At 35.5% G+C, this 16822-nt stretch overlaps 1 protein-coding gene across 1 annotated transcript; it reads left to right on the top strand.

Moving 5' to 3' along the window:
* Nucleotides 1-1491: 1491 nt before the first annotated feature.
* Nucleotides 1492-9073, top strand: LOC115437790 (cathepsin Z). Its single transcript, XM_030161134.1, has 6 exons — nucleotides 1492-1659; nucleotides 3839-4002; nucleotides 4129-4308; nucleotides 6737-6887; nucleotides 8223-8388; nucleotides 8933-9073. Exons 1-6 carry the CDS (start codon nucleotides 1532-1534, stop codon nucleotides 9044-9046), a joined length of 903 nt encoding a protein of 300 aa, XP_030016994.1. The 5' UTR covers nucleotides 1492-1531; the 3' UTR covers nucleotides 9047-9073.
* The last annotated feature ends 7749 nt before the right edge of the window (nucleotides 9074-16822 follow it).

Below are 16822 nucleotides of genomic sequence, written 5' to 3'. Positions count from 1 at the left end.
AACACAAACAGCACTTTATTGAAATGAACACTTATAAATAAATGTATATATTTCTGGGAAAAAAGATACATATATAAGCTCTTTTTTATTAGAACATATACCTTTGAGAGCTTACCTTCGGTTTGATATTTTACAAAACAAAGGAGCCATTAGAATTCAGGAGATTATCATAACATAGAAATGGAAAAAATTAAGCTGCAGCTATGACAACTAATGATAGAAACTGTCGATGCAAAAACACTTGTAAGGTTTTATTAAATGTTGCAACAAAAGTATCATTTGCTTGCTACTGATAACAACAATTGCAAGGTTCTTATATTAGTGTATGTATCTGCACAATTAGACTAAAAATATATATTTTCCCCTTATTGTTTACAAGTTTTATTACATGGCACCTTTTTCTTTTTTTTAAGTAGACATGAAACTATCTCCTATAGACTACAGCTGCAGTTAAATGCACACATTACTTATCTTAATTTTTATATATAACAGGATAAACCTGGCAGCTAGAAAAATATATCTGTGTGCATCTAACCTACATTATTTATATATATATATATATATATATATATATATATATATATATATATATATATATATATATATATATATATATATATATATATATATATATATTTATTTTTTATATCAACCTTGTATTAAACATTTATATACTGCTTGCATACAGTAAAAAAAAAAAATTCTTGGGCAGCGTTTTGCTTTGTTAATTTTGCAAGGTTGCAATAAGTATGTGTCTTTATTACTAAAAAGAAATAGTCATTAAATATGTGCATAGTATTGAAACACAGATACATTAAATGAATAAATAAAATTAGATTAGATTAGATTAGATTAGAATAGAATAGAATAGAATAGAATAGAATAGAATAGAATAGAATAGAATAGAATAGAATAGAATAGAATAGAATAGAATAGAATAGAATAGATCTTTATTGTCACTGTTCTGTGAACAACGAAAATCAGTTTAGCTGCTAAAGAAGAAACAGAACTGCCAAACTGATTTTCATTGTTCCTGTAACGATGACATAAATATCTATTCTATTCTATTCTATTCTATTCTATTCTATTCTATTCTAGGGCTTCCACAGGTAAAGTCAGTATTTGTTTTGACCTCCATTTACATTCAGTAAGTCTTCAGTTGTTGGGTCGACTGTCTGGCTGTTTTCTTAAATAATCTTGTGTTATATTATACACTTTCAGAAAGCCTTTTATGGTCATTTATCCTTCTCTCTTTCCAGATGATAGCATATAGCTTCTACAGTATCAGTTTTTGGTGATTACATTTTTCAAATACTGATTGCATAATTATTGTATATTCCTGTTTTATGTTTATTATTATTAAGACTGAGAAATGCACATGTGTAGTCATGCATTTCAGTTAAAAAGTCCACATGTGTTCATATTAAATGTACATCATGGACTGTAGGTGTTTAGGGCGGTGATCGTCCTGACCGACAGAGGGCGCTCTGACTGTGTGTCAGAGGAGGGAGGAGCTCCGACCGGAGCCAACATGGCGTCTTCTGTCACTGTTCAGCTGCTGGTTTGTTTAGCATCTTTTCCACTGCAGTATAGTTCTTCCCAACTTTTGTCCGAGCCTTGTTACAAACCTATCCAAGACGACAGACCGGACTCTGTCAGGTAAAATCCGAATAGGAGAATATGTCCAGTGTTGACTAGTTTAATGGCCTCAGCCCGTTGTTGGTTAGTACTGTATAAACTACCTCTCAGCTGTGATTTGATAAGAAACGTAAACATTTGTACCTGTTAACCCGACTAGATAACGGTTCTATAAACCTAATGGTCTATTAGATATAAGTATGTATGCTATATTTATTTTATTATAACTGTGAATATGCTAATATGTTAAATGCAGCGATTGAACTAAATGAATACAACTGCACCAACTAATGTGATCAACCACTTGGGAAAATTCTGACCGTTTAAGACTAATAATTAGTTGCCATCTCAGGGATTTATGTCTTACAGAGACTGAGTGAAATATCTTCAGGTTTTGGGTGGTTAGCGCTAACAAGCTCAGTGATTTATCTTCTTTCTTTACATCTAACCCAGTATTTTTCAACTTTGGGGTCGGGACCTCAAGTGGGGTCGCCTGAAATTCAAATGGGGTCGCCTGAAATGTCCTTAGTTTATATATATATATATATATATATATATATATATATATATATATATATATATATATATATATATATATATACAAACAAACTTACTAATTAAAAATATATGGTGAGTTGAGAGAGAGACAATTACAATACATAAAAGACATGACAAACTCTGAAACTGAAGCACTGTGGTACTGTTTATCTTTCAAATGTTCCTTGTGGTCAGTTTCAGATGCTGCAGCTCTTTCATAATTCATAGTTTCAGTTCTTGTTTGTTCAGTATTAATTGTCAGCCTTGTAAATACAAGCTGGACTGACTGTACACATCTTGACCAAGGAAAATAACATTCTAACTTTGTGCAGTAATCTCAACCTGGCTTTTCTTCCTCCGTCCATAATGATATACATTATATAGCCTAAATGTCGTCTAAAATTAACGTTTATTTGCAACATAGCATAGCAAACTATTACATGATCAAAATCAAATTAATTTTAGCAAAAAAAAAAAAGTCTCCATTTTGAATGTCTGGGGTCGGCAGAAATTTGAGATGTTAAAATGGAGCGAAAAAAGGTTGGGAACCACTGATCTAACCATTCCTTCCATTTATCGTAATATTGTTTTCTGCATTTTGCAGTGAAAAGTAAATATCAAGGTTCATTTATTTTATTGTCATTCATTTCCATGTTTGCACATGAAAGAACAAAATACGCACTCAGGTCCCAGGGCAGTAGAAAAATACGTTGAATTTACAGATTACGTAGATTTTCATAAAAGCTCAGAGTAAATTCAAAGGTTATTATATTAAAACTGAGAAAACTGAGGAAAAAGTAACTTTTTCAGCAAAATATATCTATTATATCTATATATATCAAAATATATTCACTGAACATAAAAGAAGCATCTACAACCACCATTATTTGTCAAACTACATGGGTTTTACTGGTGAATTAATCTTGCTGAAATTGGTGATGTTTCCACATTCACTACAGAGCCTCTGATCATTCAGATGGGTCATATCTGATGTCAATGAAAAGAGAAACTGCATTTTACTTGAATTATTCACATGTATTGATAGGATTAATGGTTCAGAAATTACTGAACATTTTAGATAAGTTTATGCTTTTGGTCACTGGAGGCTGTTTAGGTCTTAAAGGGTCAAAAACTTTGTGGAAAAAGAACATAGCATTTACATGGTTTAAATTGCATGGCCCTCAGTTTTTACCCTTCGGCCTGTCAGTATTGTAATCGTTTTGTTGTCTGTCTGTCTGTCTGTCTGTCTGTCTGTCTGTCTGTCTGTCTGTCTGTCTGTCTGTCTGTCTATCCATTCTGGCTGAGGGGTACTAGTGCGCAACATGCTATGTTACACAGATTGACTTAAAGGCTGGTATCAATGCTTGCAGAAGTGTATTGACCTAGATGGAGCATATGTTGAAAAATAAACAGTCCTTTTTCCATGAACTTTTTGAAGCCCCCTCACAGTTTAAAGCTACAAGCATTCCTTTTCAGAAATTTTGCTTGTTTTAATTCATTGTTTTTAATTTTATATTGACAATTTCAGCCAATATAATGTCAATATAATGAATTTACTTTTTTTTTTTTTTTTTTTTTTTTTTACTTTTTCTGCTTTTTAAAAATAATATTGACTTTATGTGTTCTGACGCTATTATTGTATTGTGTTATTGTCTGTGTTTAGGACACAAGCTCGTCCACATGAGAATGCAAAGATTTCTGACCTTCCTCCGTCATGGGACTGGAGGAACATTAATGGGAAAAATTATGTGAGCGTCACCAGGAACCAACATATCCCCCAGTACTGCGGGTCCTGCTGGGCCATGGGAGCCACCAGTGCACTAGCTGGTAACCATAGCAACAAAAGAAGGGAGGGATGTGGAGACAGGATGGAGGAGGGAGAAGTATACAGACACAGATGGAAGATGGCATTTATGTAATGTTTTTCATTTTCTTTTTGTTGTTTTTTTTTAGACCGCATCAACATCAAGCGTGGAGGATCCTGGCCGTCTGCTTACCTGTCAGTCCAGAATGTGATTGACTGTGGAAGGGCTGGCTCGTGTTATGGCGGGGATCACCTGAGAGTGTACGCCTACGCACATGAAAAAGGCATCCCTGATGAAACCTGCAACAATTATCAAGCTAAGAACCAAAGTAAAATAACAATTTGTTTGACTGCTTTGACTGTGACCATGATGCCCTTTGTACTGATCAGTATGAAAGAATATCTGAGGGTTTTAGTTTGGACGTGACATTTTCACCACCATTTTCACCCAAGATAATGTATTAGGGTATTGACATTTTGATATTTCATTCTAATGAACCAGCTATGAGTAACACCAGGGGATATGATGCCATGGACAAACACAAATGAAATGTACAGATTTGATTTTTGGAAATATTTACTATTTTGTCAACACATTTCAAGTAGAGCCACAACCATTATTCAATTGATGGATTAGATATTAACTGTGAAATTAATCACCAATGTTTGACACATTTTTCCAAGAGGAAAAAAGGCAAATTCACTTGTTCCAACTTCTTAAATTTAACTATTTTCTTTCCTTCTTGTGTAGGAGTTTTTGCATTAAAAACTCAAGTGAATGTGAAGCAAAATCCCACAAAGGAAAGTGCAAATATGTTTATGTATGTGTGATGCAAGCTATAACACACATTCTCAGGTGATCAGTCATGTGACTAATGTTTGCTAGGTCAGAATTTACTCAAAGTGTTTCCATTTCCTATTATGCACATTAACCCATTTTACCAACATTTTTTTCAGAATTTCCATAAAAGTTTTCTAATGTGAAACTTTTAAGTGCAGAATACATTTATACTGAAACACACTGTATGATACTAAACTGAATATCTTTGGGTTGTGAACCAAACAAGACATTTGAGGATGTTATCTTGAACTGTGGGAAACATGCAAGAAACACAATTTTTTCTGACATTTTATACACAGAACTTTGCAATTTATTCAGAAAATAATCAATAGTGAAAAAAATCAGTTGTTACAGTCACCAAAATATTCAACATGTCCCTAGTTTTATATAGATATCTTAGTGCAGAAATGTAAATTCTACCTGTAAAGGGTACCTGTAGTGAATTTTCATTCCCAGCTATTTCAAAATATCACATGTAACATACCAGTTCTGTCAGGCAACTTGTGTTATAACCTTTTTTCAAGTACATGTGAGTACAAAGTCACTGCTCCGTCAGTCAGGCACGGGCAGCGACATGTTGCCTCCTTCTCAGGCTGTTCCAGCACCGGTAGTGACACAGTAATGTATTGTTCGATTGGACTGCAATGAACTGGTCACTGACCCTGTGCAGCAGACACCAGTCTAAGATGACACATTATCAGCCAGTGCTGGGTCGCATCTTTAGGACAATGGCGTAATAAAAAGGTACAGTGTGGTCCACTTATGGCAATTTTTTTTACTGAATTTGTGCCTCCCTTGCTTATTAGTAATACACAAAGCACAATTAATGTTGTAAGCATGACAAGTACAGCTACACTTTAAGAGAATTTAAACAGTATTTTACAGTGCAGGGTGGGGAAGCAAAATGTACAATATTTTGAGGCAGGGATTGAAAGACAGTGTATGACCAATTAGTTTATTGAAAGTCATGAGAATTTTTTTGCCACAAGAAAATTTACATAATAGAAAATGTTTATATTCTATGTGTCCTCCTTCTTTCTCAATAACTGCCTTCACACACTTCCTGAAACTTACGCAAGTGTTCCTCAAATATTCGGGTGACAACTTCTCCCATTCTTCTTTAATAGTATCTTTAAGAAACTCGACATTGCTGTGTGATGTTCTGTTGGTAGCATGTTCTAAAACGCCCCAAATAGCATAATCCAGAGGGTTTTGATCTGGGCTAGAAGGCGGCCATAAACATGATTCCCAAAAATTGCTAAAGTTGGATTTGTTGCTGTTGTCAACAAGTGTTTTGGTGTTCTTGTGTAAGATTTTAACTTCAAATCATATTTTACTGCATTTCTAACGGTCTTGTTGTCTACCTCAAGTTCAATTGCCATTTTTCTCATGGATTTGGTTGGATCCTTTAGGATTTTAGATTTGAGAGCTTTAATAAAAGCTTTGGTACGTTTTTTGTTGTTTCCTCCACTTCCAGACTTTCTCGTAATAGTTTTGTTCATAGTCATTCTCTTCTTTATATTATAAACAGTCTTTATGGACACTCCAACTATTTTTGAAATCTCCTTTGGTGTGACGAGTGCATTCTGCAAATCACACACTCTTTGACGTTTGCTTTCCTGATTACTCATATGGGAAAAGTTTCTGAAAAGGTATGGATAATAGTGTTAGGTATGATTATGACATCAATATATGTTTGGTTTCAAAACAATTGACATAGTGCCTGCTGAGAAAAAACAACTAAATGTTCATTGTAAATTTTGCTTCCCCACCCTGTATACTATATGCACTTCCAACCAGTGGCCCCTTGTATGTTCTCCACATGCAGACACTACAGTTAAACACTTATAGAAAAGCTGTAATTTTATTTTTCCCAAATTAAAGAATCTCTTTTGTGTGTTTTTAATGCTCTGCAGAGTGTGAGCTGTTCAACCAGTGCGGCACCTGCTCCTTCTTTGAGTCATGTGCTGTCGTGAAGAACTACACAGTGTGGAAGGTGGGAGACTACGGAGAAGTTAATGGAAGAGACCAAATGAAGGCTGAGATTTATGCCAACGGACCTATCAGGTAATGATCCATACACCTACATTCTCTGTGTGATGGAAGAGCTCCTGCCCACACTTTTTTAAGAACCAGTTTTAATCATACAGACATTTTTATTAGTAGATACATATTTAATTAACTTTCAAGCCTTTAAGGAAACTTTACACCTCTGAATTTCACATGAAACTTAATCTTAAAGTCTTAAAATAACAGTATTATCATCATAATATAAGTTCTTGAAAATTTAGGCAATATTTTTAGTGTTTGATGTCACTTAAAAAACCTTTTGTTCTTTTTTGTTCCCATTTCTATTCCATCGATAAATTAGAAAGTGGGTGGAGTGTAATGACTCCTAACCAGAAAGGTTCTGTAAAAGGTTTTTAATAGCCTTTACCGTCAGGGCTGAGGCCCACAGTGACATCTTTACATCTGGTATTGTTTTATGAGGTTCTGACAGATTTGTATGGCCTTTAAATTCATTTCATGCAGTGTATTTACAGTGTCGTAAAAAGACGCAATTTTACCTTTCCGTCTGAGCTGTTAAGTTTGATCTAGCAGCTCTTCAGCATCCTCTTGTAATAGGGTTTCAATGGAAATGTATGGACTACAGTAATGGTCAAAAAAATTTCCTTTTCATAGTTGGGAAAAAAACTTTTTTTTGTTTCAACTTTTAAATATTTTTAAATTATTTTAGGATGTGTACATTTTTGACCTGCAGTAATTATTTCATTAATAAATTCCTCTAAATTGTTAATCTATTTAGATAACTGATTTAAGGTTTTAGCCATTTTAAATTTTTGTTTCTTTCCTCCTCTTTGTCACTGTCATTAAACTAAGTAAATTTGGACTGAGAATAAGACATTTGAGGATGCCATCTTGAACTCATCTTGATGCATATTTCTCATTATCTCCTGATATTTTGTAGTCTACAGCTAATTGATCAATTGATAGTAAAAGTGATGGTTAGTTACTGCTAAAAGATTTGTGTTTATATCATCAATTTAGGGCGAAAACAATTGGCAATCAATTGGCAGAGGTGGAAAATTGGTATTGAAAAGAGATTTAGTGCATAATAATAAATAAGGAGATTCATGCAACATTCACTGAATTGATAAAAGAATAAAATCTGGAAACAACATCGCAACACAATCATGTATTAACAGCTGCAGAAACAAATGTTAGACCAATGCTTCGACAAATGGCAGAAGAGTTTGAAACTACAATACATCTGGATGGAAACCACTTTGCAATACTTCCAGAGATTCAAACAGATCTGCACCTTACACAAGCCATTTGTCATGACATTTCAGCAAACAAACACTGACTGTTGGGAACAACCTCTTCTCCGTTGTCGCGTAGTTGTGCGCTGATGGCCACCAATGGCTTGGAGCAGTACTCTGGAGGGATCTTCTCAGAGTTTCATCCCCTCTCACTGCCGAATCACATTGTGTCAGTGGCTGGTTGGGGTGTGGCAGAGGATGGGATCGAATACTGGGTCGTCAGGAACTCCTGGGGAGAGTTTTGGGTCAGTATGTGTTTCCCTGTTTGAAATAAACACAACTCAGAAACGAAGACTGAACAATGTGCTGAAAATGTTATACTATGATTGTTGTGGGCAAGGTAGTGATTTAAGTCAACCTGATTAGCAAAAAAGCGCAGATTACTAATATGGACAATGCCAAGTGAAAAACATGAAAAAATGGAAGAAAGTACAAAAACATGTTACTTAGATTTTGCATGTTTTATACAGTATCTCTGTCTGCTCAGTGTCACTACACTGAAGGTATTACAACAGAGTTGTGTTAATTTTTTTTATCCATTTATGTCAATAGATCATCGTAAACCAGAACCCTTTAACTGCAGCCTTTTGTGGCTATGAAATTACACAAGCTGATGTTATGATTCAATTCATTGTGCAATCCTATATGAATTTAAATAAAATCTGTACTTTGATTTGCCAGTCAAACATCCATTCAATTTGAATTACATTCAAGTCAAAAGCTTGTCTTAATGTGCAGACTTAATTTTTCCTGTGTGCTGATATGACATATCGTGTTTGTGTTTTACAGGGAGAACATGGATGGGCAAGAATAGTCACAAGTGCATATAAAGGAGGAAAAGGCAACTGGTTCAACCTGGGTATAGAGAAAAACTGTGCATATGGAGATCCCGTAGTTACATAGCTGCATAAATAAACTATTGAAAATGTCTGTTTCCAGAGTGTAAGATTTATGGGGATTTAGGAGGATTCAAAATAAAATGCAGAATTATCTTTTCATTAGTGTATAATCACCGGGAAATAAATGTTTTTGGGTTCAGTTACCTTAAAATGAGCTACAGAGGGAGCCTGTTGCCTTCAGGCTCCACCATGTTTCTTTTCCGTTTTTCTCCTTTTGGTGTCCAACGTTAAGGTGCATTACCACCACCTTGTATGTTTGAGTTTGGATTAGAGTTGACATCCCCTTAACTAGAATGTTTAGAATAGACAAAACTGTGTTTTTTGTGGCCACTGTAGGGTACAGTGAACAGGTCATTCAGTCACTTGTAATTTGCAGCTTTACCACTAGATGTCACTAAGTATTACACACTGATCTTTAAATCACGTGTTGAATTGCTGAGGTTCAGCTTGTACTAAACATTTTAATTTTCCTTTTTTACTCACAGAAATATATTTAGCTGTGTAATTTAAACACTATACACTCCTGATGCACACGTGTATATATATAGTGTATTTTCATTTACATACACTCCTGATCAAAATTTTAAGAACAGTTGAAAAATTGCAAGAATTTACATTTTGCAGTGTTGGATCTAAAAGAAGGTTCTAAGTAGTTTTAAAATGCAAAAAGAATAAATGGGAGTGAGACAAAAAAAATGAGTAAGCAATTAATTGAAAACAATTAAACTGAAATAGGGTGTTCATCAGCCAATCAAAAGTTTAAGACCATAGCCTTTAAAAGCCAAAATTTGTTCAAAAATGTGGATTCAATGTCATTTTCTGTCAGGTGTTCACACTGTCATGACCTCCTGATGGCAAAGGCAAAAAAGCTTTCTCTCTTTGAACGTGGTCGAAGTGTTGAGCTGCATAAGCAAGGCCTCTCGCAATGTGCCATCACTGCTGAGATTGGATGCAGTAAGACAGGTATTTTGAATTTCTTAAAAGATCCTTAGGGTTATGGAACAAAAAAGTCAAGTGGTAGACCCAAAAAAAATTTCACCAGCGCTGAGCCGGAGGATCCGATTGGCTGTCCGTCAAGACACGGGATGATCCTCGACCCAAATTGAGGCCATTACTGGTGCCAACTCCAGCCCAATAACAATCAGACCCATCTGCGAAGGGCTTTAAGAACAAAAAATATCCTCAAAGGCCTCGTCTCCTTCAACACCACAAAATTGCCCATTTGGACTTTGTAAGAGAGCACCAAACATGGGACACTGAAAGGTGGAAGAAAGTTTTATTCTCTGATGAGAAAAAATTTAACTTTGACGGTCCTGATGGCTTCCAACATTACTGGCATGACAAGGAGCTCCCACTTGAGATGTTTTCTAGGGGGCACAGTGGAGGGGGCGCTATCATAATCTGGGGTGCTTTTTCCTTCAGTGGAACATTGGAGGTTCAGGTTGTGCAGGGGCGTAAAACAGCAGCTGGCTGTGTGGAGATGTTGCAACAGGCCTCCCTCATGACTGAGGGTCTTTGTGTGGTAATGACTGGGTTTAAAAACAGGACAACGCTGCAGTTCACAATGCCCACCTGATAAAGGACTTCTTCCAGAGGAATAACGTCACTCTTTTGGACCATCATGCATGTTCCCCTGATCTAAATCCAACTGAGAACATTTGGGGATGGATGGCATGGGAAGTTTACAAAAATGGACATCAGTTCCAGACAGTGGATTCAAAACGCCTGTCTTGCTGCGTCCAGCTTCAGCAGCAATGATGCGTTGCAAGAGGCCTTGCTTATGCAGCTCAGCAATCCGACCACGTTCAAAGAGAGAAAGATTTTTTGCCTTTGCCATCAGGAGGTCATGACAGTGTGAACACCTGACAGAAAATGACATTGAATCCACATTTTTGCACAAATTTTGGCTTTTAAAGGCTGTGGTCTTAAACTTTTGATCAACCGATGAACAGCCTATTTCAGTTTAATTGTTTTCAATAAATTGCTTACTCAAATTTTTTTTTGGTCTCACTTCCATTTCTTCTTTTTGCATTTTGAAACTCTACTCAGAACCTTTTGAAGATCCAACAGTGCAAAATGTAAATTCTTGCAATTTCTCAACTGATCTTAAAATTTTGATCAGGAGTGTATGTAAATGAAAATGCACTATACACACACACACATATATATATGCACATATAAAAATCTAATAAAGATGTAGTTAAGCATAGATTGTTAAACCCAGACTTCACAGCTTCATATAACTAAATTTGTAAGTCTGTAGTTGATCTTAAAATAACTTACTCTGCAAAAAAACAGCAGGCTTTTCCATGTCACATCACACAGTTTCTAAAAGGAAACTATTTCTGTCTCTGAGTGACAGGCAGGCTGAGTCAGTTACATTGAAATTCACCTGCGGAGAAGCAGCCTTGGCAGGTCTGAGGAAAAGGCGAACTCAGACTTACATTTTCCCTCCACCTCACACTGTCCGACACCTGCACAGGCTGCCGGTAACAAGCGTCTGGAGGACGACCAGTCAGACTCATTTAACAGGAATCAGATGAGGTCAGACACAGAACCACAAAGCCCACAACAGCCACAAGAAGGCTGCAGTTATTTATTTATTTATTTATTTATTTATTTATTAATATGCAAAGTGTGATTCAGATGAACACGTTTCTCACTTCTCACCTTCGTTGGGTGAATGACAGCAGGAATCACTGATCCTGCAGATGCAAAGGAATCAGCTGATGCTCTGTATTTTATCCATTCAGTTTGAAGATGTTAATAACTTGGGTGAACATTTATAAGCCAACACTTTGTGTCTTGATTCCAATAATATTAGTATCAAGAAACCAAGAATTTCATGGGAATGTACAAAAATGGCTCTTTGTTTTCAATAATTCATTGCTCATATATTTTAGATTTTTATGTGGAGGAGGGGAATGAGACAAAATGGATAAGAAGATTGACACCACAAAATCAATGAAAAGTAGGATTTTAACACTTTAATAGGGTTAAAAGTGGCTACAACAACTCATCCCACTCAACGGGACATAATGAACATAATTACAGAAAATTAAAGGTCTAAATAATGAAAATTAACAAACAGGAATACATAGCCAGTGGCCAATGCATTTAGACTACAGGCAAAGGTAGTGTGGGCAGGTTGCATGGAATTAAAAAACAGAAGTTACCTTATGGGCTAAATGATGTTGATATTACTACTCCTGCCAGGATTCAAACCCTGAACTCCTCCATTTGTGTTACCCAGTCATTAGTGATACCCACTGAACTATCCAGCCACTAGTGGAAGAACCAGTAGTATTACCTACTGAGCTATCTGCTGTTATATATTTATATACAGTGGACATACATTATTTTGTCATGGTCATTTTAAAAGTAGTTCACAAATTTTCACAAATGCAATTTTTTGCGCCCCAAGGCTCTTTAATCTCTTATATTGGGGGTAAGGGGGTCTACTGCACACATGCCATTTATAACAAGAGTCTATGTAGAAAAAGGAGAGCCTTGGGTACAGATTTTTGTGCCCCAAACAGGAAACGCGTCACGTGACTGCTCATTAAATGACTGAAATAATTTTGCAACTGCACTTGAAAGCATATTATACATAGTACTCATGGGCTGTATCATGTATAGCTCATTTATTTAAATATTCATGTTTTTGTAAAATAATTTTATATGAGTCCTGTTGTCTTTTTCATGTGCGACAGGTGGGGCAGTGCCCTAGTACTTTCTATGGACGAGCCACCACATTTAAAATGTCTTCACAGTGACACTGAACACAGCTTTGTTGCTGTTTGTTAGGGAAGAGGGCTTCACAGTTAACATCCAGAAGAGCCTTTTTGGCCACTAAAAGAATGATTTTACCCAACTGGAATGGATCTAGATCTAAGTGCAACACATTAGCTGATATGAATGGTGGTGATGAATAATATTTCAGTCTGAATTGGAATCAGATTTGGAATGATTGTGCATGTTTGCAGTTAATAAAGACAAATACAGAATAGCTCCATAGGAGGTTATTTTGAAACCAAGTCGCAATATAAGAATAAAATGATGCATTTAATTACACAGGCACTCAGCTGTATATCTCCAATGTTAAGTGTTGGTGAATGTATTTCTTTTCTTGGATTTTTGCTACATGTATCAACCAACACGAAAACCATAAAGAAGACAAGAACTTTAAATGAAATGTTATGATGGACAAAAACTTTCCTGATTGTATTTATAATTTGTTCTTTTTTTAAATTAAGAGCATCCATTTAGTATTTAACAGGAATGTTTGTCTCTGAAACATGTAAAAACGTAAAATAAAGTGCTTTTTGTTTTGAAGTCAAGCTGTGTAATGGACTTCATGATCAGTTGAAATTGTGAAGCTCTACTAAGTTTCATAAAAGAAATAAAATATAAAACACTTTAGTATTATATAAAATGACTTAAATTGATTTAAAGAATATTGTAACAGGATGAGGAGAAATATACCTTTGGATTCAGAGAAAAACGTCTATTAAATCGTTTTTGTTCTGTATATGTATGCAACTGAATATAAAATTCTATATTATATAATAAAGTGATCCATTAGTTCATTGTGCAAGTATCTGTACTTCTACTTTAGTTAAAGAGTGGGCTTTTGTCACCTTTGTGGAAATGCGTTGAGCTCTTTTCTACTGTTTTTTACCCATTATATATCAAGAGTTTTTATCATGCAAAGTAGCTTAATGTTTTGATGTATTGAAAGTATTATTGTCTCAGTACTCCTGCTCTTTGGCATTCTTGTGCTTCTAATTGTGTTTTCATTGTTGTTCAAATGTAATCACTATGAGATGTTCTCACCTCAGCCTGTTGTGTTGTGTAGATGTGGAGCCTCGCATCTGCATACGAAGTGCTGGTAATTGTACCGTTGGGGGACGAGGTCACAGGTTTTTAAAAGCTGCCGACCACCATGACAGGAAAAGTAGTGTTAAATACCCTTCTGCATACAGTAGCGTCCTGCTTTACATTTATTGAGCACAAACAAAATTTGTAAAATCAGTTCATGTGTTAAAATCCTGCAAATGTATAAATGTATATGCACTAAAACTAAAATCTGAAGCACTGGAGTTCCACGCTGCTAGGAATAAATGCTCCTGTAGAGAGATAAAGACTCCCTGTGCAAACATAGCCTTAAATGTGTGTATTTCTACGTTGTGGATCATAGCCTTATACCAGGGCTGTCTAACAGCATTATGGGCCTCCCAGGCAAAGCAGTGTACTGGGGCCCCTACGACAACTACTCACAGGAATTATTATTGGCTTGAAGTCATTGGTCTTCAGGATGTCATTTGCACATGCACAAATGCACATAAGTGAAAACCAGTTCAAACAATGCTGCCTGATTGTGCTATGAAGCTGATTTTTTTAAATAAGTTTCAGTCTTGAAAAAGAACATTCTCCTGTAGTCGGTCACCATAATGCACATGAACACTGAGTGCAATTTCAACATTTAGGAATACAGATTTCAAATTGTCAGAAATTATCCTTCTGTGTAAATTCTAGTAAAATTTTTTAAAAATCTGTAAAAAAAAAATTGTTGAAAAATTTTTTGAACAAAAAAAAAAAACTGTAAAAAATGACTGAAAAACATTTACACAAAATTTTTAAAAAATGTGTAAAATGATTTTTTTTTTTTTTTTAAATTCTGTACAAAATAATAAATCCACATAAGAATAATGGAAAAATTTGAGTACTAAATAAAATAAAGTACAGAATTAAAAATAATATATTAAAAAAAATAATTGGAAAAAAACGAGAAGAATCTTAAATTAGCAATTAGTGAAGTAACTATACGCCTTTGATGGGTATGTATCATATATGATACAAGATGCATTGAAGGTTTAACATACACGGATTAGCATGAGCCCCCTATGCTTGTGGGGCCCATGGACAAGTGCCCATCAGGCCCATGTGTTAAGACGGCCCTGCCTTAAACCTCTGAGAAGAGCGATGACTTGAACTCTGTGCTGGGTGAAAAACAGCAGGATTTGTAATGTAAATGATTTAAAGCGGTGTGGATTGTTTTAATCATGAGGAGATGGTGTCATTTTGTTGATATTAGCTGATCTCTCATGGCTCTCTGCCCAAGTGAAAGATGAGAAGTCATATGGGATGGCTTTGGGAATCCGCTTGTGGGATTTAAAACACAGGTTATCTGAAGGTCTGCAAAGCACTGAGTCACACTTTGCAACAAAATAGTCTGTAGAAGGGCTTTGGATCGAGAGGATAATACACAGCCTTTTGTCGACACTAATACAGTCTGTTACTTTTATTTCATTTTAGATATGGATCCATGCATTGGGAGGTGTTTTATACCCACTTAAACCTTACTTTTTGATACTTATCTGTGTTCAAGTTAATCATTTGTTATTCACACTGCAGGTCTTAATGTTCAAATCTGATTTTCTTCTGAAATCCACTGTTTTATCTCACCGGCCAATAGACCATGAGCTACTGTGAAGGTGCGGTCTCCGGCAGCGTCTGCATCATCTTTGTCTTCATCGCCTTTGTTAGCAATCTCTTCAAACATCTTCTCCGATGAAACTACTGGTCAGATTCCTTTCAGATTTTATAAGATTTATAGATTTTAAAGGATTCTATGGTGGCGCACCAGTTGCGGCGGCCCGATGTCCCTAATCATCAATCGAAATCTCGTTTGATGTACTTTGTGCTGTCAAATGACAATAAAGAAATCTGTAATCTGTAATATGTAGCTTCCTTGGGAGAATGTCTACAAAATCTATTCACAGTTTTGACAAATTTAGATGTTTTTTTTTTTACTTTTTACAAATGTTTGAAATATTACAAATTTCCCTTGACTTATAATGAGCCATATTTTGATGGCTTATAACATGGAAATTGTTACAGATATCAATGTAGTTACTATTGAGCACTGATAGGAAGTCATATATGGACCACATATGAAAGTACCACCCACTTCTATTGGGAGATTGATCTCCTGCATCAAGACCACAGGATTCTAACATAGCAGCAGAACCTGACAACCTCACAAATTCAAGTTGTTATTGATTCATGACAGAACATGCTGGTGAGATACAGGGCTTACGGGCATGCTCACCAGCCTATTTTTTTCTTTTTATTGTTGTTCACATAATCATTTAAATGTAAATGCCATTAGACTTGTGCGGCATGCACAGAATGGTGTTGCATTTATCTGATGTAAAAGATGGATGAAATGCAACGTAACTGTTCAGATGTACGTTGCATTGCAAAACATTATATATGTATCTAATTTAGGATCACATATGAAAATGGCCCAGGTATATAAAAAAAATGGGATTTGAGCTGTTCAGTCATAAAAAAAAAATGATATGGGTGAAATACTGACAAAAAAGGCAGATTTTGGCCACTGTTACCTGCAGTGTGAACATAGCCTGCATCAGAGTTTCTCTAACTACTAAACTCAAACTATTTTCAGCTTAAGACCCAGAAGACAAAGCAGTTTAGAAGATGAATGAATGCATGGATGGATGGATGGATGGATGGATGGATGGATGGATGGATGGATGGATGGATGGATGGATGGATGGATAGATAGATAGATAGATAGATAGATAGATAGATAGATAGATAGATAGATAGATAGATAGATAGATAGATAGATAGATAGATAGATAGATAGATAGATAGATAGATAGATAGATAGATAGATAGATAGATAGATAGATAGATAGATGGATGGATGGGTAGATGGGTGGATGGGGAGTGGAGATTCCCCAGATCA

This window comes from Sphaeramia orbicularis, chromosome 17 (genome assembly GCF_902148855.1).
Source record: "Sphaeramia orbicularis chromosome 17, fSphaOr1.1, whole genome shotgun sequence".
NCBI lineage: Eukaryota > Metazoa > Chordata > Actinopteri > Kurtiformes > Apogonidae > Sphaeramia > Sphaeramia orbicularis.
Note: the sequence above shows the minus strand (reverse complement) of the source record. Positions and strands in the feature narration are given on the sequence as shown.

Excerpts from the sequence above, each read along its gene's own strand:
- LOC115437790 (XM_030161134.1), top strand. The coding sequence starts at position 1,532 with ATGGCGTCTTCTGTCACTGTTCAGCTGCTGGTTTGTTTAGCATCTTTT. Across the intron at positions 1,660-3,838 it reads GACAGACCGGACTCTGTCAG|GACACAAGCTCGTCCACATG; the intron begins GTAAAATCCGAA and ends GTCTGTGTTTAG. Across the intron at positions 4,309-6,736 it reads TTATCAAGCTAAGAACCAAA|AGTGTGAGCTGTTCAACCAG; the intron begins GTAAAATAACAA and ends AATGCTCTGCAG.